Genomic DNA, 19327 nt, shown 5'->3' on the forward strand with positions numbered 1-19327 from the left:
TTAATCCCCTAAATATGCCAGCTACCTTGTCACTAACGTATATTTAGGAAGACCAAAGCTGCTCTCTACTTTGTGTCCACTTGGTGAGTGAAAGCCAAGGGGGAGGGAAGAAGCCCAGGGCAGAGCGCCTCGAGCACCACCGCAGTGCATCCCCCTGAGTGACATTCATTCCGGTAGCTCCTCTAGAGCCGTTAACTGAGGATCAGCAGTTTTTTTCATAAAGGGCCAGATAATAAATATTTTTGTAGTTACTCAGCTCTGCTGTTGTAGCTGGAAAGCCGCCATTGACAATATATAAACGAATGGGTGTGGCTGTATTCCAATCAAATTATGTTACCACTTGGTTTAAATTAATAGATAAAAAGAAGCTCTGAGAGATCTCCTTAGTTTGTGTCTGCCAGGTGTAAGAATTTTGGAGGGGAAGAATGAATTTTTAAAATTTCTTTAAAAAAGGACTAAATGCATAAAGCAAAAATAATAATGATGCATTGTATGATGTACATTATGGCAGAAGTGAGCTGTATGATAAAAATAATCCAGAGGATAGGCAGGTGAAAGGTAAATATACTGTTGAACATTACCTTATATGCTAGGCAGTATAACAGTATTTGAGGATGGACTGGGGTAAATACTGGAAACCATAGAATAATCTCAAAAAATAAAATAAAGGGGTATATCTGATAAGTCAAAGTGGAAATACAAAAGAAAAAATTCAATTTAAGACAAGGCAAGAAAGTGGGAAAAGGAAACAAGCAGCGGATAGGCAGACAGGAAAAAAGGCACCAGTGGTACAGAGAGACACAAATACATAGATATGTGGTTATTGGACCAGCATTAGAACGAGCTATGAACTTGAGAGCATTGCAGATTCATGGGCTCCACCGAACATACTGGTGATGGGTCCAGAAAAGTATGGCTTAACAAGCTCTCCAGCTGACTCTTCTACAAGTTAAAGTTTTAGAACTGCTGATATAGATAATTACATCAATTGTAAATTGTCTAATGATTACATTTAGAGATTGTCAGGCTGGGTTTAAGAAAGAAAGGACAATACTACACATTTTAATATATATACACATTTACACAATATGTACATTTTAAAGAAAAATAGGTCAAAAGTAAAAGGGTAGACAGAGAATATCATGGAAACACTAATCCAAAGAAAGCTGTAGTGGCTGTGATAATACCAGACAAAGGAGACTTCAGAACAAGGAATATTACCAGAGTCAGAAAGCCATTTCATAATGAAAAAGTATCCAATTCCTCAAGCCCACATTCACAAGTGTGAATGTACATAATAATAGCTTCAAAACATAGGAAACAAACAGAAGTGAAAAGTAATAGGAAAAAAATAAAATGGTAAAGATGCTTCAACACACTTCTCTCAGTAAATAGATAGCAAATCAGTAATAGCAAAGAAGAAAACCCTACCAAACAAATAGACTTAATTATCAATTATAGAAAACTCCACCCAACAACAACAGAACACCTGTTCTCTTAAGTGCATGAGGAATAGTCACCAGGTTAGACCATATGTTGGGAAACAAAACTCTAGTCTCATAAATTAGAAATATCCAATCACACAGAGTGTATTCTTAGACCAAAATGGAATTATTAAAATCAGTAACAGAAATATCTGGGAAATGTTTGGAAATTAGGCAATACATATTTATATAACCCATGAGTCCAAGAAGAAATTTCAAATGGAACTTAAAATATGTTGACCTGAATAATAATGAAGATAGAACATGTCAAAATTTGTGACATTCAGGTTAAAAATGAGTTTAGAGGGAATGGCTAAAATTCAAAAGTCTGATAATAAGAAGGATGATAAAGATGTGGAGTCAATGGAGCAGTCATAAATTAATAGTGGGAATATAAAACAGTTTTAAAAATTGGAAAACAGCTTGTCAATTCCTCCTAAAGTCAAACATACAACTACCTTACTTCCTAACAATTTTACACCTAGGTATTTACCTAAGAGAAATAAAAACTTAGACCCATTCAGATACTCTCACAGAAATGTTTATAGCAGCTTTATTCATAATAGCCCCAAACTGGAACAACTCAAATGTCTGTTGACAGGAGAAAGGATAAATGAATTATAATATATCCATATAATGGAATACTACTCAGCTATATATTGGATTGAACTGATACATGAAACAACATGGATGAATCTCAAAGTAATTATGCTGAGTGGAAGAAACAAGACAAAAAAGAAAACATACTGTTTGATTACATTTATATACATTTCTAGAAATTGCAAACTAATTTATGGTCACAGAAAGCAGATCAGTGGTTGTCTGGAGGCAGAGGGGGAGGAGGCTGGGAGGTGGGAGGGATTACAAAGGCTTTGGGAGTGATGGATTTGTTCATGATCTTGACTGTAGTCATGGTTTCATGGATGTATACACATTTCAAAATGAATCCATTTGTAACTATATGTGGCGATGGATATTTATTAGACTTAGTGTGATCAGTTCTCAATATATACAAATATTGAATCATTATGTTGTACACCTGAAACTAATATAATGTTATAGGTCTATTATATCAAAATTTTAAATAAATGAATCCAAGTGTATACTTTAAATATATGCTGTGTTCTCTATCAATACAGATGTTATTAAAAACATGGTATTATAGTTTTATATAAAGATAGATGCAATATATATGGCAGCTGCAATATAGAAGATGGGGCTATAAATTGCAAGGTTCTTACACTTGACGAGTAAGAGCAGAGTTCAATATTAACTCTAAGTAGATTCTGAATAGTTAAGAATATATATTATAATACAGACCGTGACCACTAAAAATGATCACAAAGTATAGCAAAGAAGCAAATTAACATGGAATTTTAAATAAATACTTAATTAACCCAAGAAGACAAAACAGAGAAATATGGGAACAAAAGCCAGATGGAAAAGACAGAAAATAATAAAATGGATGATCTTAATCTAACTGTATCAATAATTACATTAAATGTAAATGGGCTAAACACTCCAAATGAAATAAAGACATTGTCACAAGGGATAGAAAAATAAGAGGGTTTGATAAACTAAGGGATGTCTTCAATCCTCAAGTTCTTTATGTTAAATCCTATGCCACATAGTTTTCTTATTTTAACAAATATTTTGAATGGCTGCATAGCACTCAAACTTACAGTTATAATAGATTTAATCATCTCCAGATGACTAGGTTTCTGTACACTAGGTTGGACAACATATCTAAGGTCTTTTCTGTTCTTCATCTCTGATAACTTCAACAGCTTATGTTTTTATTCTCTTTTATGGCCATTAACAATCCCTCACTGAACACTTTTGTGGTTCCTGATTTAGAGAATACTCGATGTATGATGATGCAGAGTTATACTAAGGTCATTCAATTTCAGCACCTCCTAGTCAGCAATAAAATATTCATTGTACTCATCATTCAGAAATTCCTTACCAAGAACCATGATCCATATATTACAATCACTAATTCATATTGCTATTCAATTCCAGAATCCTCACAGAGCATTGGATCTCAGCCTCCAGAGACCATTCATTGCTGGGCTTTATCACATTTATCCAGAAAACTCATGTCTGTGAGAATGTCAGTCTTTCCCTGCTTGGCCAAATGGGATCTCCATCTCTCATGCAACTACAGTCCTGACACGGGAAGCTCAAATCATTTCTTTACAGGACTTAATTTCTTCCTTCCTCCATTATAGCTCTTAATATTACTAAGTTGAGCACATAGGAGAGAATAATCTGGTCAGTGAATACGTAAACACCAGCTAGAAGAGACTGGGCTAGAAGAGATATGAGTATCTTCAATACGCAGTTTTTGACAGCCAAAACTAGAAACACAAAAATCTAAGAGGGAACAGGTTAATTAATTTGGTCCTGCTATGTGATGGCACGTACAGGATTATTAATCAGGATGATACTGGTCCCAGTGTAAAGTGCACACTCATAACTGGGGAAAGGTATCCAGTTGAAACTTAAGACATAGATTCTGTTCTCAGATTTTCTAAATGTAACTGCTCTTAGAGTTCATGACATATTAGTGTCTTGGGGTTTTCATCAGTAGAGGCAAGAGTATGAAGATCACTTCTTAAGCATGAATATCTTAGAGAAATATAATCTACATAAAAACTTAATAATATGTTGTAATCCTGTATAAATATGTGAGCTATTTTTATTGAAGAACATTGCATGTCCCCTAACTGGGTATTATAAAAGAAACAATTTGCCTTTTTAGGATAAAATTGTGCTTATCAGCCCTGCTCTGATAATGCTCACAAAAAAAAAGGGGGGAAAAATCAGGACTTTTACTTGAGAATGCATTTTTAATTTATAAATCAAGAGCTTCTAGGAAAGAGGAAATTTCCCTCCCACCGAAATGGAGCAGAAACAAAGAGACATTTGTGAATTATAACCTGCCCAAAAAATCCGATGTGATCAAGCGTCTCATACAGTGAGAACATTAGTAAGACTGACAGTGCCCTTAAGCAGCAACAAAAGGCATGTGGGTAAATAAAATGATTCCTTATTTTCTTCTATTTCAATTAGTATTTGGACATGTTTTAGGGAAGACAACTAAAAATCAGATGTTAATGCAAAGTTTTGTTAAACTTTTCTTCTATCAATAATTTAAAATCAATGATTTTATGAAAGAAAATCAACCATCCTCAATGTTGACTTTTGTGTGTAAACCAATTCTTTCCCCTCATCAAGGTTCTTCTTTTGGGGATGGCAGGACTGAGGAGGAAGTCAGGAGGCACCAGGCTGTTCTTGGGGCACAGAATGACTTCCTTACACGACACTCTCCAGGTCCACACCCGCCCTGCTCATACACATAAACAGATGGAAAAGAGGACAGAGCCTGGACTACGGGAATAGGTTTACAGCACGTTCCTGGGGTCCGAGCTCTGGGAACCCCGAGGCTCTGAGACAGTAGCTGCCCCTCAGAGCTCCCAAGTAGAGAACTTTCCAGGCTTTCCCAAACTAACCTCGGTGCCCCCTGGCTGGAAATCTCCCTTTAGGGCTCAAGATCCTACTTCCCTCTTGCAGCCAAGCAGCTGTGAGGAGAAAAGAGGAGGAACACCAGGGAACCCAGAGCCACCAGACAGTGACGCCACAGAGCCACAGCCATCACACCCGCACAGGTGAAGGACATGCACCAAATCCCCGTCACCCCAGCACAGCCACGCACCTGTCACAGCCTCGCAGCCACACCCACGGCACGGAGGCGCATCCCACCGCTCACTCGCGTCTCACACACACCCCGCCACACGCTGCCCGTCTGTCCCCACAGACACACACCGTCCTCTGCCGTTCAGGCCCGAGAGTCCCGTGAGGACTGGCGTCCCTACTACCGGCCTCCACGCTGTGAGCGCTTCCACTGCCACCCCTCCTGGTTCACGTCGGGCTCCGAATTGACTCACTTCACAGGATTCCCGCATCCTGTGCTAACACATCCACAAATGAGCTCAAGTCACCCTGCAAAGAGGGAGAACCGCGCGAAAACGGAATGGAAGCCGAAGATCTGGAGTGACCGCTGCCCTCTGGGAAGTGTCGCTCCAACCTGAACATCTCCGGGCGCCGCAGCTCGTCCGAAAGGCCACCGAAGCGCGGAAGTTCCGCGAGAATGGCACCGCGAGAACGGCCCGGAGCCCGGCCCCCGGCCCCGAGCGCAGGTCTCTCCGCCAGGAGCGCGACGCGAGGGCGCGTGCGCGGGCACGGAGCCTGCGCGGAGGCCGCTGGTGCGCGTGCTCGGTCCAGAGGCGCCGCTGCGTCGGGGAGGCAGAGCAGGGCAGCCCGGCGCCGGCTCCGAGCGTCCGGCCTGTGCGCGCAGAGCCGCGCGGGAGGGTCCGCGGGGCGGCCCCGGGGCGAGAGCGCACGGCGGGTGTGAGCTCTGAGGGCGGGGCCCCGGGCGAGTCCCCTCAGGCGGCTGCAGCCTGGGGACAGCATACGGGGCAAGCAACTCCTGATCCCGCCAGGATGGGCTGGTTTATTCAGTGTCTGTTAGCTGCGTTTAAAAGGTGTGTAGGAGTGAAGTAATACATATTTACTTAATTCTCTAGGCTAAGCTATAATAGTCAAAATGGAATGAATAATTAAATGTAAAAGCGATCTGGAGATACATCTGCATATGTTTTTGTAATATTAAGTTAGGGACAGATTTTCCAACCATAACTGAAGAGAGAAATGCTAGAGGAATACTGAGATTTGACTTGATAATTATGTGTAAACATCCGAATCATCTAAATGACAATCAATTAATGAAATAAAAATTGATGCAAGACAAAAATTCAATAACTTAACACATATAATGAACAGACAGATAATCTCAAGGCACTGTGTTTTTGTCGCTCAAAATAATGGTCACTAGTCTAAGAGGAGAGTAGCAATAACTATAGAAATATAAATTATATATGCAAATTATCAGCATTACATGATGATAGTTGAAAATACAAATTACCATTAGTATTAAACATTATCATCAAATACATCAGAATCAGAATTACTTGACCTTTTAGGAATTGATCCTGCTCTCCATAATGAGTAACTAAGAAAATATGGGTCATTTTTCCCCCTTAACTCTGTTTATGCTCCTGAATCTCCTGATGCATTTTATTGCTCCATCTTTTGCATAATTATTTTTTGTAGCTTCTTTCTCTTCAGCTGAGATATCTCCTATATTCTCTTTACACTATTCCATAAATGATCCCAATTTCTTCCTAGGCATCATTGGTGAATTCCATGCTTGTGATGACAATGTAGTGATAAATTATCCATGTGTTTTTTCTTCCAGTTTTGTCTGTTCCTCAAGTGACTCTCCTGGATGTAGCAATAGGCCAGTAGCGATGCATGACATTTGGGTCAGGTCAGGCAGTGAGAAGGAAAGAAAATCTAAACTCTCTCTTTGAGATTTTCAATGCAAGATCTGGGTGGAAGCCGACAAATAATTTGGAAGTACCCACGATTAGTCAGTATGAGGATTTTATGCTCCCTCAAGAGTAATTGAGGTGGGGGGTCGGGATGCGGGGTGAAAGGGATGAAGAGGGTTGAATAACAAACTTCCAGCTATAAATAAATGTCTTGGGGATGTAACGCACTTGTTGACTCTATTTATATTTATATTAACTATAGTTAATAACGCTATATTGTGTATTTGAAAGTGGCTGAGTAGATCCTAAAATTTCTCATCAGAAGAAAAAAATATGTAATTATGCATAGTGATGGATGTTAACTAGACTTATTGTGGTGACCATTTCACAATATACACAGATATTGAATCGCTATGTTGTACACCTGAAACTAATATAATATGTCAATTATATCTTAATTATTGTTTTTAAAAAGAGTACTCGAGGTTGTTTTATCAGATGGACAAAAGAAGCTATTTCAAAGGGAAACAAGAAGACGTAATATTTAGAGCCTAATATTTAGACTCCGTGGGGTCCTTGAGAAATGACTCTGTGTCCTGGCCACACTACTGGACAGTGCACTTGAAATACCAAGTAAAGTAAAAGAAATAAATGATATCAGTGCCCCACAAACATTTTCACGTAGGATGATGTAGGAATCCCGGGTTCCCCCCTACCCTGTCCCCCCCCACACAAATCTTGACCAGGGACAGAGTTACAGAAAAGAAAAGGCTGAGTAAATTTACACCACAATCATCACCACACACCCGCCAGAAGCCTCAAATTAAAATCTGGACAGTATTACGTGTCAGCAAGAATGTGAAGATATGGGAATTACAGTGTGGGACTATCAATTGGTTTGTTGACTTTGAAGAAAAAAAATGACAATATCCCCAGTAAAGCTGAAGATATGGTTACCCTATGATCCCTGCTTAATACCATAAGTAAATCCATGTGAATGGTAACCAGATATATATATATGTGTATATATATATACACACACAGAAGAATCGTCTCAGAAGCATCATTTGTAGCTGCCAAAAGTGAACACAATCCAGACCTCCATCAACAATCGAAGGAATAAACAAAATGGTGTATTAATAGGATTAACTTGCAGCACTGAGTATGAATCTTAAATACTTAATATTGAATGAAAGAAATCAGATGCAACAGTATATATATGTTACCCTAATTACACAAGGGAAAAATAACAGGCAAAAATCAGACTATGATTTTGGCATAGAAATAGACATGATAAGAGTATAAAGAAAGGCAAGGGAGGGTTATTATGCTAATTTGGATATTTGATACCCTGGGGGCAAGAGGAGTCTAGCAACAGTAGGGGGCATGCAGGAGACCTACTGGTGGTAGTAGTACTCTATTTCTTGACCTGGGTTGATGTCACACAGTTGTTTATTTAATAACCATCTATATGTATCCATTTTTTTTGTTAAGATTATGATAGTTTACAACCTTGTGAGATTTCAGTTGTACATTATTGTTGGTCATGTTGTGGGTACACCACTTCACCCTTTGTGCCCTCCCCCCACCCCCCCTTTCCCCTGGTAACCACCGATCAGTTCTCCTTGTCTAATATGTATCCATTTTTTGTGTTTGTATATTTCACAATGAAAATGAAATAGAAGAAAGGAAGGTGAAAAGAAAGAAATTTCTCTATTCATGAAGTTCTTAAAGTTATAATTTTGGTCAATCAGGTTCTTCTCCAAATTCAGATTCTAAAAAAGTGAAAGCACAAACACTGTTTTCAGGACAAGTGTAACTGTTCTTTGTAAATGTATTTCACGTCAATGACCAGCTCACACTGACCTCTGAGTCCGTAGGTTACAATCTGATTGCCTCAGTACTTAAAATAAGCTTAACTGGACATTTTCAAAGATTATTTTCACAGAGCTACAATTCACTCAGGCTCTTTTTTCTGTGGATCTCAAAACAGGAATCCTGCCTCAGCAAATCTAGTATTTATTTGTCAGTATGCTTTGGAGGAGAAAGAAGAAAATTCTTAATTTTGTCAACTTAATAATAGAAATTGAATGTGACTGTTGGGGGAGGCAAGCCTCCTTTCACAATTATGAAAGAACACAGGTTTATTAACCATGGAGGATCCCAAAGTGAAGCCTCTGGGTCTCTTCCTAGGTCTGAGTTGACTTGTGGTGTCTTCTTTTTGTCCTTTTCTTCATATTCTGATGATTCAGACCACTTAACCCTCCTTCATGCTGACAGATCACCGTTGGAGCTGTGAGGTTCCTGTTATCCCAAGCTGGTGGCATATTCTCTCCAGTTCCCGCTTTCCTCATTGCCACTGGAAAAATCCCCTAGGTTTCCTCAGTTTGAAGTTCTGCTTATTTCAAAATAGTTTCGTTATCCCTGCTACTGCGAACATCTCGCCCTCTTGTTTCCAAGAAAGTTTAATGAAAAGACCTCTTCTCAAACTAAAGATGAAATCCCATCATTCTACTTATTTTATGTAGGAAATCCACATCTACAGGACCCTTCAGAGAGGGACCCCTCTTGCCCTGGAGTAATCCTATTAAGCACCTTCATCTCACTGTTTCTAATTATAATAAGAAAGTCAGAAGAAACTCGGTTTCTCCTATAATGAATTCATACAAGAATTTCTGCAAGTGACAAAACGTTGGAGAGAATGACTTCAACACTCAACAGACTGATTTTTTAAAAAAAATAGATCTGATTATTTCCTACAATGTGAACAGCCTTTGTGTGTCTCCTATGGCTTGACTGACTCACAAAGTTGTCCTTTCTTTCCCTCCAATACCAGAAGTTGGAAGGAAACCCCTCCCAGCTACTGTAATGTATAAGCATGTAACTCATTGTCTAAACACTGTAATCGTGGAGGATATTAAAACTTGGCAAAGTGGAGAAGATTGTTCTGTGCCATGCATCATGAGGTCATGACCATCAGTGAAGACTGTCAGAGCCCTCAGTGGCCAGCTGGCCCGCGTGCATCAACTGGCATGGTGTCACTGAGTTGGAGATCTCTCCTTGTGTTCCAGGAGTAAACACATGGAAGATGTCATAGACACACAGAAGGGAATGCTGTGTGAGGTCGTAGCGAGGACTCTCCTCTTCAGACCAGGGCAGGGAACCCAGCTCACCAGAGGGATATGGCACCTGCATAACTGCTTCAGTGTTTTTGTTATTATTGTTTTTTATCAAAATAAAGCATTGTTTGCTTTGATTCTCATTCAGAATTTTCTTGAAGATATATTCCATCCTTTGAATTATAGAAAATTCCTGTATTTCAATGAGGCAAGGACATATTCATAGGAAAATGGAGTTTCCTTGTACGTATGAACCTTCTTGTGTCCATTAAGGAGACATGGCAAGATAAACTTTTCCTCAGCACACTCCACAGACATCCACTGTTAACTCTTCCTGCTTCCCATGTCCTAGTTCAACATGTCAGTTCTGGCACTCCAAAAGTAAGTAAGAGTTCTTCTAAGTGATCTAGGATTAACAGAAAAATTTCTCTGCTCAGGACGTTATCCCTATAGTGGAAGCCTAGGCTGAGAAACCCTGAAATCCAGCTTAATAAAGTTTCTCTCTGTTGTCTTATTCATTCCGCTGCAGTAGAGATTTTTAAAAAGTTCTGGAACCTATCCAATATCCCCTTTTGGTCTCGGGTCATTTTTTCCAAATCCAGCAGTCCCTGTGGCACTGAAGTCTCAGGGAAGGAGTAATTAAATCAGCTAGCTCAACATGATATTCGTGATCAAGTTGTTTAACACAGCCTGATCACATGTACCCCTCCCAGAAAAGAGAGACAAAGGATGCAGCGATCTGTGAACATCTTTGGGGAGGCCAATGGCTCCATCACTTGATGTTGGATCTTTCTTTTGTAAAAGGGGTAAAAAAGAAAAAAAAATTCATATAAAATAAAAGAAGATCCAGGGACCGGCTCCGTGGCCGAATGGTTAAGTTCATGCACTCCGCTGTGGCGGCCCAGGGTTCGGATCCTGGGCGCAGACATGGCACTGCTCGTCAGGCCACGTTGAGGCGGTGTCCCACATCCCACAACTAGAAGGACGTGCAACTAAGATATACAACTATACAGGGGGGGTTTGGGGAGATAAAAGCAGGGAAAAAAAAGATTGGCAACAGTTGTTAGCCCAGGTGCCAATCCTTGGGAAAAATAAAAAAATAAAGAAAAGAAGATCAGGCTTCTGTTTGGCTTTAGGCAGAGTTCTTAAAATCTATATAGGAAGGAAACTCAGAATTCCTGTCCTGCAATGGTTACCTTTGTGATTGCATTCCAAGGCTCCCTTTCCAAAATTATTGTTTAAAGAAATACTAATCCCTTATGGTAACGCTGTTGAGGTAAGAAGCTTTATGTAGTGCTGGTGGAAATATAAATTAGGAGCAATTAAAATTTTTCTCAGTTCACGCTCTCTTATACGCCTAGCGTAAGAAAATAAAAAATATACAGAATGTTTTAGTATGAATATATGTTAATACCAGCATCGTTTATAATCGCATATTACGGAAAACAACTAAATTTCCCAAAGATTGAGATGGTTAAGTAAGTAACGAAACACCCTCAATATAATTTTGTAGCCGTTAAAATGTTTGTGTTTAATTTTTTGTATGGGGAAATTATTTTGTTACGATACTGATAGCTGAAACTGGGTTATAATTGTATATTAAGTTATTATACTTTAAAATGCACACACACAAGCAAAATTCTATGGCACACAAATTTTCTCATTTCTTTTTATTGTACAAGCATCTTATGGCCATTTGTCTCTCCTTTCCTGGCTTGTGTGATTTCCACATTTCCTCAGATAATATTATTAATTCTTAGAATTATTGAAGAACAGCTATTTCATGTCACTTCCTTCTCTGTTCCTCTTTGAGGTTCCTGGACCCAGGACCCTGGACCAGCTGGCTGTCCTACAATGCAACTCAATTCACCCAAATTCTGACACTGTTTACCTGGAGACAGCATCAGATTCCACAGGTTGAGGGTTCAGTCCTACCAGACTGTTCCCCCCCACAACTTCAGATGCCAATCCCAAGCCCCGGTTGTCACTTGCACGTCTGACCGACAGGCTATAGATCAGACGTTCCCACGACCTCCTCCTTGGGTTCAATTTAATTTGCTACAGCAGCTCAAAGAACTCAGAGATATGTTTTACTTCTAAGATTACCAGTTTATCATAGAAGAATATAACTCTGAAGCAACGAAATGGAGGAGGTGCCTAGGGCAAGGCATGGGGAACCGGCACAGATCCATGCACACTCCAGGCATGCTACTCTCCCAGCACCTCCACGTGTTCACCCAGAAACTCCCCAGACCCTGTACTGTTGGGGTTTTCTGGAGGCTTTCTCTCGTGGGCATGATCAATCATTAACTCCGTTTCCAGCCCCTCTCCCTCTCTGGAGGATGAAGGATGGGGCTCAAAATTCCAAACTTCTAGTCAAGACTTGCTCTTTCTGGTAACCAGCCCCCATCCTGGAGTCATCCGGGGGCCCACCAGAGTCACCTGTTGGGACAAAAGATGCTCCTACTGCTCTCACCACTTAGGTTTTTACAAGGGTTTTAGGAGCTCTGTGTCAGGAACCAGGGGCTGACATCAATATATATATTTCTTGTTATTTCACAGTTCCCAACTCATGTTTACTCCTATTCCATGAGCTTTCAGTGTCCACAAAATGTAACATTTTTTTAAACAGTTAAACTCTTTATAGAGGTACTGGATCATGTTCTCAGCCTAGTTTTTATCCATTGTCAGAGATTGAAATACCCTAAGTAATCTTAGAAATATGTGTGTGAATGAGATTTTATTTTGCTGAACCTACAAAAGGAATAATATTGCAGTGTTCTCCTGTTTGTAGTACAGATGTGGCTAAAGTGACAAGTGTGGAATCCTCGCTGAGCCTTGACACAGAGGGAAAATGTCTCTTTGAATGATATTTGAGGTGAGGAGAAAGTAGAGCATTAGCGCAAGAAGAATGGAGAGTCAGAGTAGGAACTGTGGGCTGGGGAAACAGACACTCACACATTGCTGTGAAAACGTAAAATGGTACAGTCACCATGAGAAATTTTTCAAGTGAAAAGACACTCAAGTGAAAACTCATCACAAGTGAAAATGCACACAGAAAATACACTTTTGAAAATTTAACTTACGTGTAAGCCTAGATAGATGCAAACTGTAGTTTACGCAGTTTTAATAATTGGAGCGCTGCTTGTAAGAATACAGAGAAATCCTTAATGCGTGTTAGTAGAAGATGGGTTATTTAGCCTAGGGTGCAGCCACACATACTGTGACCTAACTTGAAGCTGTGGGAAATGATGACACGTCTAATGTACTGATTTGGAACCACATGTGTGTGAAGAAAAAGATAAATACTTAGAAATGCATATATGTATTTGAGATTGCATATTAACATAGTATAGACCTATATATTTATATACGCTTATAGGTAGGTGTGTGTATTTTCAGCATCTGCCTATTTGTATATGAAAGTAACTTCTCTGCAAGGATACACACCAAAATTAAAGCACTGTTCTCTCTGAAGTGAACTACTGTGTGTCTGAGCACTTGGAAGGAAAGTTTGCTGACCCCTTTTGCCTTTTGAACGGTTGTGCTATGTATGCATTACATACTTAAATATGTAATAATGCTGATAACTAAAATGTGGGCCTCCTTTGAGGAGAACTTTACATTTCCCATTTGCTCCAGATCCTCATGAATCTAACTACTGTAGGGGAGCAGAATTTGCTACCCCAAAATGTCTCTCTTTGGCTTGGTTATTTTTAAGAGCAAAAGACTTTGACCTTCCCCATAACTGCCTAAAAGAATTCTAGATGGAAGGCCTGTTCCAGGAGGGAACTCCTACCATGGAAACTACAGTGTGATATGAACGAGGTGTGACAGACAGCGAGGAACCCAGCAAGGCCCGGTGGATCACAGTCCTCTCTGTCTCCAAAGTCTCTGCCAGGTACGGCAAACAATTATTTACCAAACATTTACTTTCCATCTCCACATGAATTGCCCCTGGAAGTCCCAAACCCCCACCGCCAACATCCCCTGTGTCTTCAGCTTGAGTTGGTAATTAAGGTGGTGGCTTCAGCCATTTTGGTGAGTTACTCAGTTTTCCTAGGTTTCTCCCATGCATACATGTTATTAAACTTTGTTTTCTTTTTCTCCTTTTTTCTGTCTTATGTCAATTTAACTCTTAGAACAGCCAGAAGAACCTAGAAGAATAGAGGGAAAATTCTTCCCCCCTCTATCCTCTATAGGGATTCAGCTTCTAATAGCCCCTTCTTTCCGGATTTTGAGCCTCTGGCTGCAGTTTATCCATGTCTGCATATGCCTGAGGAGCAGAGTATTTGTAGTCAGATACTCATGAACAGGCGTTACAGATTACGGACGCTTCCCCGTCTGTGGCCTCTGGGAGCAGTCAAGCCCACCCAGGCTTAATACAGCAGAGAAGGGTGCAAACATGTGCTGTATCGACAGTCAGTATCTGGAGACAGTAATGTGAAATGGAAAAAACGTTGTGAGATAATAGGAAATATAGATAGGTCTCTGCCCACAGTTCCTGACACAGCGCTCCTGGAACACTGGTAAATTCCTAAGTGCCAAGAGCAATAGAAGCTTCTTTTGTTCTAACTAGGCGACTCTGGGTGGGCTCCTGTATGGCTTTTGGATGCAGGCTGGACACCAGAAAGACCAGGCTGTGATTAGAAGCTTGGGATTTCCATCCCCCCTTTCTCCTCCAACTTCTCTAGAAAGAGAGGAGGGGCTGGAAGTGGAGTTAATAAGCGGTCATGCTTATGTGAGGGAGCCTCCATGAAATCCCAATACTATGGGCTTTGGGGTGCCTCCAGGTTGGTGAACACATCTGTCTACAGTGGGGGTGATCCATCCCGACTCCACAGGGACAGATGCTCTCATGTTCGGGACCCTCCCCAACCTGAGCCTGTGTGTCTCTTCATTAGGCTGTTCATCTGTATCGTTCATCATATCCTTCAATAAACTGGTAAACATATATAAATGTTTCCCTGAGTTCTGTGAACTGCTCTAGAAAATTAATCGAACCTGAGGAGGAAGTTGTGGTAACCTCTGATTTGTAGCTAAATTGGACAGAAAATGTGGGTAACTTGGGGACCTACTACTTGCCATTGGCATCTGAAGTGGGGGGCAGTGTCATGGGACTGAGCCCTCAACCAGTGGGATCTGATGCTATCTCCAGCTACAGAGTGTCAGAATGAGGTTAAATTGTAGAACGCCCAGCTGGTGTCCACGGAATTGCTTGGTGTGGGGAAAACCCACACAGATTTGGTGAAGTGAGGTGTTCCGTGTGAAAATTAAGATGAGACACCGGGTAAAGGAGAACTGTAAGGTTTTTTCCTAACACGAAGGCGTTGCTTTTTGTTTTATTTTCAAAGAACTCCCTCAATCAATGATCTTGAGAAAGAACCTGCATTCACTCTTCTCTTTTCTACAAGAAGTCATTAGAGGTTAAAAAGGTCAGCTCTGAAGGAAGCTTGTCTGACCTGGTAACATGGCTTCAGCACTTAGTAAACGTAATAACTTCGTAGATGTTATGTAATCTCTTCTGACCTCAGAATCTTCAGCTCTAAAATAGAAATATAATAGTAAGCACCTCCAGTGTTGCAAGTGAACTGAGCATTAGAGAGGGGATACTGCGCATGCTACATACACAAATATAAAAATGATTAGATTATGAACCCAATTAGCCAAGAATACGGAAACTTCTCAGGAATGAAGTGTCCTCCAAGAGATAAAAGAGATGTAGCTCCTCTCAGGGCTCTCTCTGGTGGCAAATGCAAAATGAAAATGCGTAATGGGAGAGGCATTGGCTGCCACTGACACTGCCGGGAGAGGCAATCCAGCTCATGTGGTCTGTGGACCCTCACTGGGCCACTTAGGAAGGAGTCTTGGGCGGGGAACACTTCCTCACCAAGAGGTAAGGAGTCTGCACAGCCTGTGCTGGACTTGTCACCTCTTGTGGGACTATCTTTTCCCATTCCAGACTCAATGTGTTCTCCTTCGTTCTGCTTAAGCTTGGGCGTCACGTGGCAGCTGGCCAACTCCACTGCTATACTTGTCCCTTGCAGAGGGGGTCAGGTTCTTTCTTCTACAGCATGAGAAGGGTGTGTGCAGGCCAGCTGCACTGCTTCAGCTGCCAGGAGGAACCCACTGGCCATGGGGGACCACTGCCTACCACTGAAACTGATCTTGCTCTGTCTCCTCTATGTGAGTAAAGCATTGTTCCACCCAGTGCTTGGCTGCATTGTGTTTTCCTTGGAGACTCCAATACTAAGACGCAGTGGCAGAAGTGTTTGGGTTTCTGCCTCTGGTGATAGGCAACACATGCTGCTTGCATGGCAGACACCATCCACTCAAGATAGACTCTCATCATCTCTGACACTGTCATCACCTGCTGGGCCACTTAGGAAGGAGTCTTGGGCGGGGAACACTTCCTCACCAAGAGGTAAGGAGTCTGCACAGCCTGTGCTGGACTTGTCACCTCTTGTGGGACTATCTTTTCCCATTCCAGACTCAATGTGTTCTCCTTCGTTCTGCTTAAGCTTGGGCGTCACGTGGCAGCTGGACACTGTACAGCAACCTGTTTATACATAGGGCTTACGGCATCTTTCAGTAAAAACATATATAAAAACTCAAGCCTCAATAAGATATATGTGTGCACAACCAGATACTATGGAGTTTTCACTCAAAACTCAATGTTAGGTAGACCACAATTTATCTGACAGAGGGCATAGTCAGTGCCTAGTCAGCCCTGAAGATCATCTCTGCCTCCACCTTCCTGTCATCCCAGCCATCTCTGTTCCTGCAGTCCATTCTGTTTCTGCCCTTTCATACACAGATGGCAAATGAGCACACAGAAAGATGCTCAACATCCTTTCCATCAGGGAAATGCAAATTAGAAATAACAATCAGATACAAGTACAGGCCTATTAGAACGGCCAAAACCCAGAACACTAACAACTGCAAATGCTGAGGCAGACATGGAGCAACAGGAAACTTCATCCATCGCTGTTGGGAATGCAAGACAGTGCGGCCACTTTGGAGGAGAGTTTGGAAGTGTCTTACAAAGCTAGACATTCTTGCCCTAAGATCCAGCAATTTCACTCCTTGGTATATACTTGAATGAATTGAAAACATATATCCACACAAAACCTACAGTTGAATGTTTATGTCAGCTTTATTCATTATTGGAAAAGATGGCAAATAAACAAGATGCCCTCCAAGTGGTAAATGGATAAACAAACTGTTGTCTATTCAAACAATGGAATATTATTCAACAATAGAAAAGAAATGAATTATCAAGCCAAGAAAAAAACATGGAGGAATCTTAAATGCACATTTCTTAGTAAAAGAAGCCAATTGGAAAAGGCTGCACACTGTATGATTCCAATTATGTGCCATTTTGGAGAAGGCAAAACCAAGGAGATGGTAAAAACTTCAGTAGTTACCAGGACTTGGGCAGAGGGAGGGAGGAATGAATAGGAGGAGCACAGAGGAATTTTGGAGCAGAGAAATTATGGTGTATGATACTGTAACAGTGGATAGATGTCCTTATACATTCTTCAAAGCCCATTAAAGATAAAACACACAGAGTGAACCCTAATATAAGCTGTTTACTTTATATTGTATCAGTGTTGGCTCATCAAATATAACCAATGTATCTCACAAATGCAAGATATTGATGACAAGGGAAAGTGTGTGTGAACTGGGGTATGAGGGAGGATATTGGAACTTGTGCTGTCTGCTGTATATATATATATATATATATATTTATTTTTTTTATTTTTTGCTGGGGAAGATTGGCCCTGGGCTAACATGTATTGCTAATCTTCCTCTTTTTGCTTGAGGAAGACTGCTGCTGAGCTAACATCTGTGCCAATCTTCCTATATTTTGTATGTGGGATACCACCACAGCATGGCTTCATCAGTGGTACATAGGTCTGCACCCGGGATCAACCCTGGGACACCCGGGCCACCAAAGTGGAACATACAAACTTAACCACTATGCCACTGAGCCAGCCCCATGAAGAATTTTTCTGTAAACTTAAAATTATTCTAAAAAGTGAAGTCTATTAATAAGAAAATTAAATCCTAGAACAGGGAGTTATTTGTGTACTGATGGCTTTCTCCTTGCTAGAACCTAAGTTTGGTTTGGGTGTTTCCCATCTCATGGACTCAGGCGACATGACCTTTTCTTCTCACCTGAGAACAGTGGGGAAGGAATTGAATGCAATCCTGTCACTGCTCAAAGTGTAGCTTAGTGATGGGCTGGATTGCAACCCTGACCCAGAAAGTTCCCTTGGGGCTTCTGGAAGGAAAGCCCTGTCTAGTGAAAAGGGGTATGACAGGGCATATTTTCTTTCACTGTCTTTGGACATTTGGGGCCAAGAATCGAATAGTCTTGTGACAATGGACAGAACACTCTCACTATGAGAGAAAATGAAAATCTACCACTCCTGGAGTAGTCATGAGGTTGTTGATAGAGCCCTTTCATCCTTGAGCCACAGGGGCTCTTGACACTCTGTTGTGGGAGCTAATGAACTCTGTATTGTTTTCTTAAATTAAGGTAAAATTCACGTCACGTAAAATTCACTGTGAAAAGGTGAATCACCCACAATTCAGTGGGGTTTAGGACATTCCCAGTGCTGTGCAATCATCACTGCTGTCTGGACCACAAGATTTCATCATCCTAAAGGAAACCCCATATAAATTAGGCAGCCACTCCCCATTCCACCCTACGCCCAGCCTCTGGCAACCAGGAAGGGACATTCTATCTATTGATCTGCCTTTTCTGGACTTTTCGTATCTATAGAAACATAAAGATTTCTCCTTTTGTGTCTGCCTTCTTTCACTAGCATAGTGTTTTTAAAGATTATACACACATCAGCAGTTCACTTCTTTCCATGGCTGATTCATATCCCATTGCATGGATGTCCCCATTTTTGTTTCTCCCTTCATCAGTTGATGGACCTTGCACCTTGGACTATTATGCACAGGGCTGATGTGAATATTCCTAGACAAATTGTTGGTTGTACACCTGTGTTCGATGTTAGGGGGTAAATATCTAGGAGTGGAAGTGCCAGGTCATATGGTTATACTATGTTTAACTATTTTAAACAAACTTCAAATTCAGGTTGAAATTTGCTCCACAAAATTGAGTTTCAGCACCAAAAGTAACAGCCATATTTTCTGTACTATTGGTAGAAAAACCCAAAAATAATTGCTTTGGTAGGTTTTCCAGGTTTTGCTTGTAAAGCAAGATGAGACAGTAGATATAGTCATGGAGAAAGACAGAAGAGAATAGACAAATCAGGTGCTGGTATCCATGCCCTCTGACTCTGTCTTACCC

At 40.9% G+C, this 19327-nt stretch overlaps 1 protein-coding gene across 1 annotated transcript in view; it reads right to left on the minus strand.

Annotated features, from left to right (window-relative positions):
* The window catches only part of LOC111772043 (uncharacterized), a 45052-nt gene that overhangs the window by 21423 nt on the left and 4302 nt on the right, over positions 1–19327 (minus strand). The window contains exon 2 of the mRNA XM_070259409.1: positions 5489–5904. Coding sequence (XP_070115510.1) covers positions 5489–5904 — 416 coding nt within the window. The remainder of the gene's footprint in view (positions 1–5488; positions 5905–19327) is intronic.

The sequence above is a fragment of the Equus caballus genome, unplaced genomic scaffold (assembly GCF_041296265.1).
Source record: "Equus caballus isolate H_3958 breed thoroughbred unplaced genomic scaffold, TB-T2T haplotype2-0000437, whole genome shotgun sequence".
Taxonomy (NCBI): Eukaryota; Metazoa; Chordata; class Mammalia; order Perissodactyla; family Equidae; genus Equus; species Equus caballus.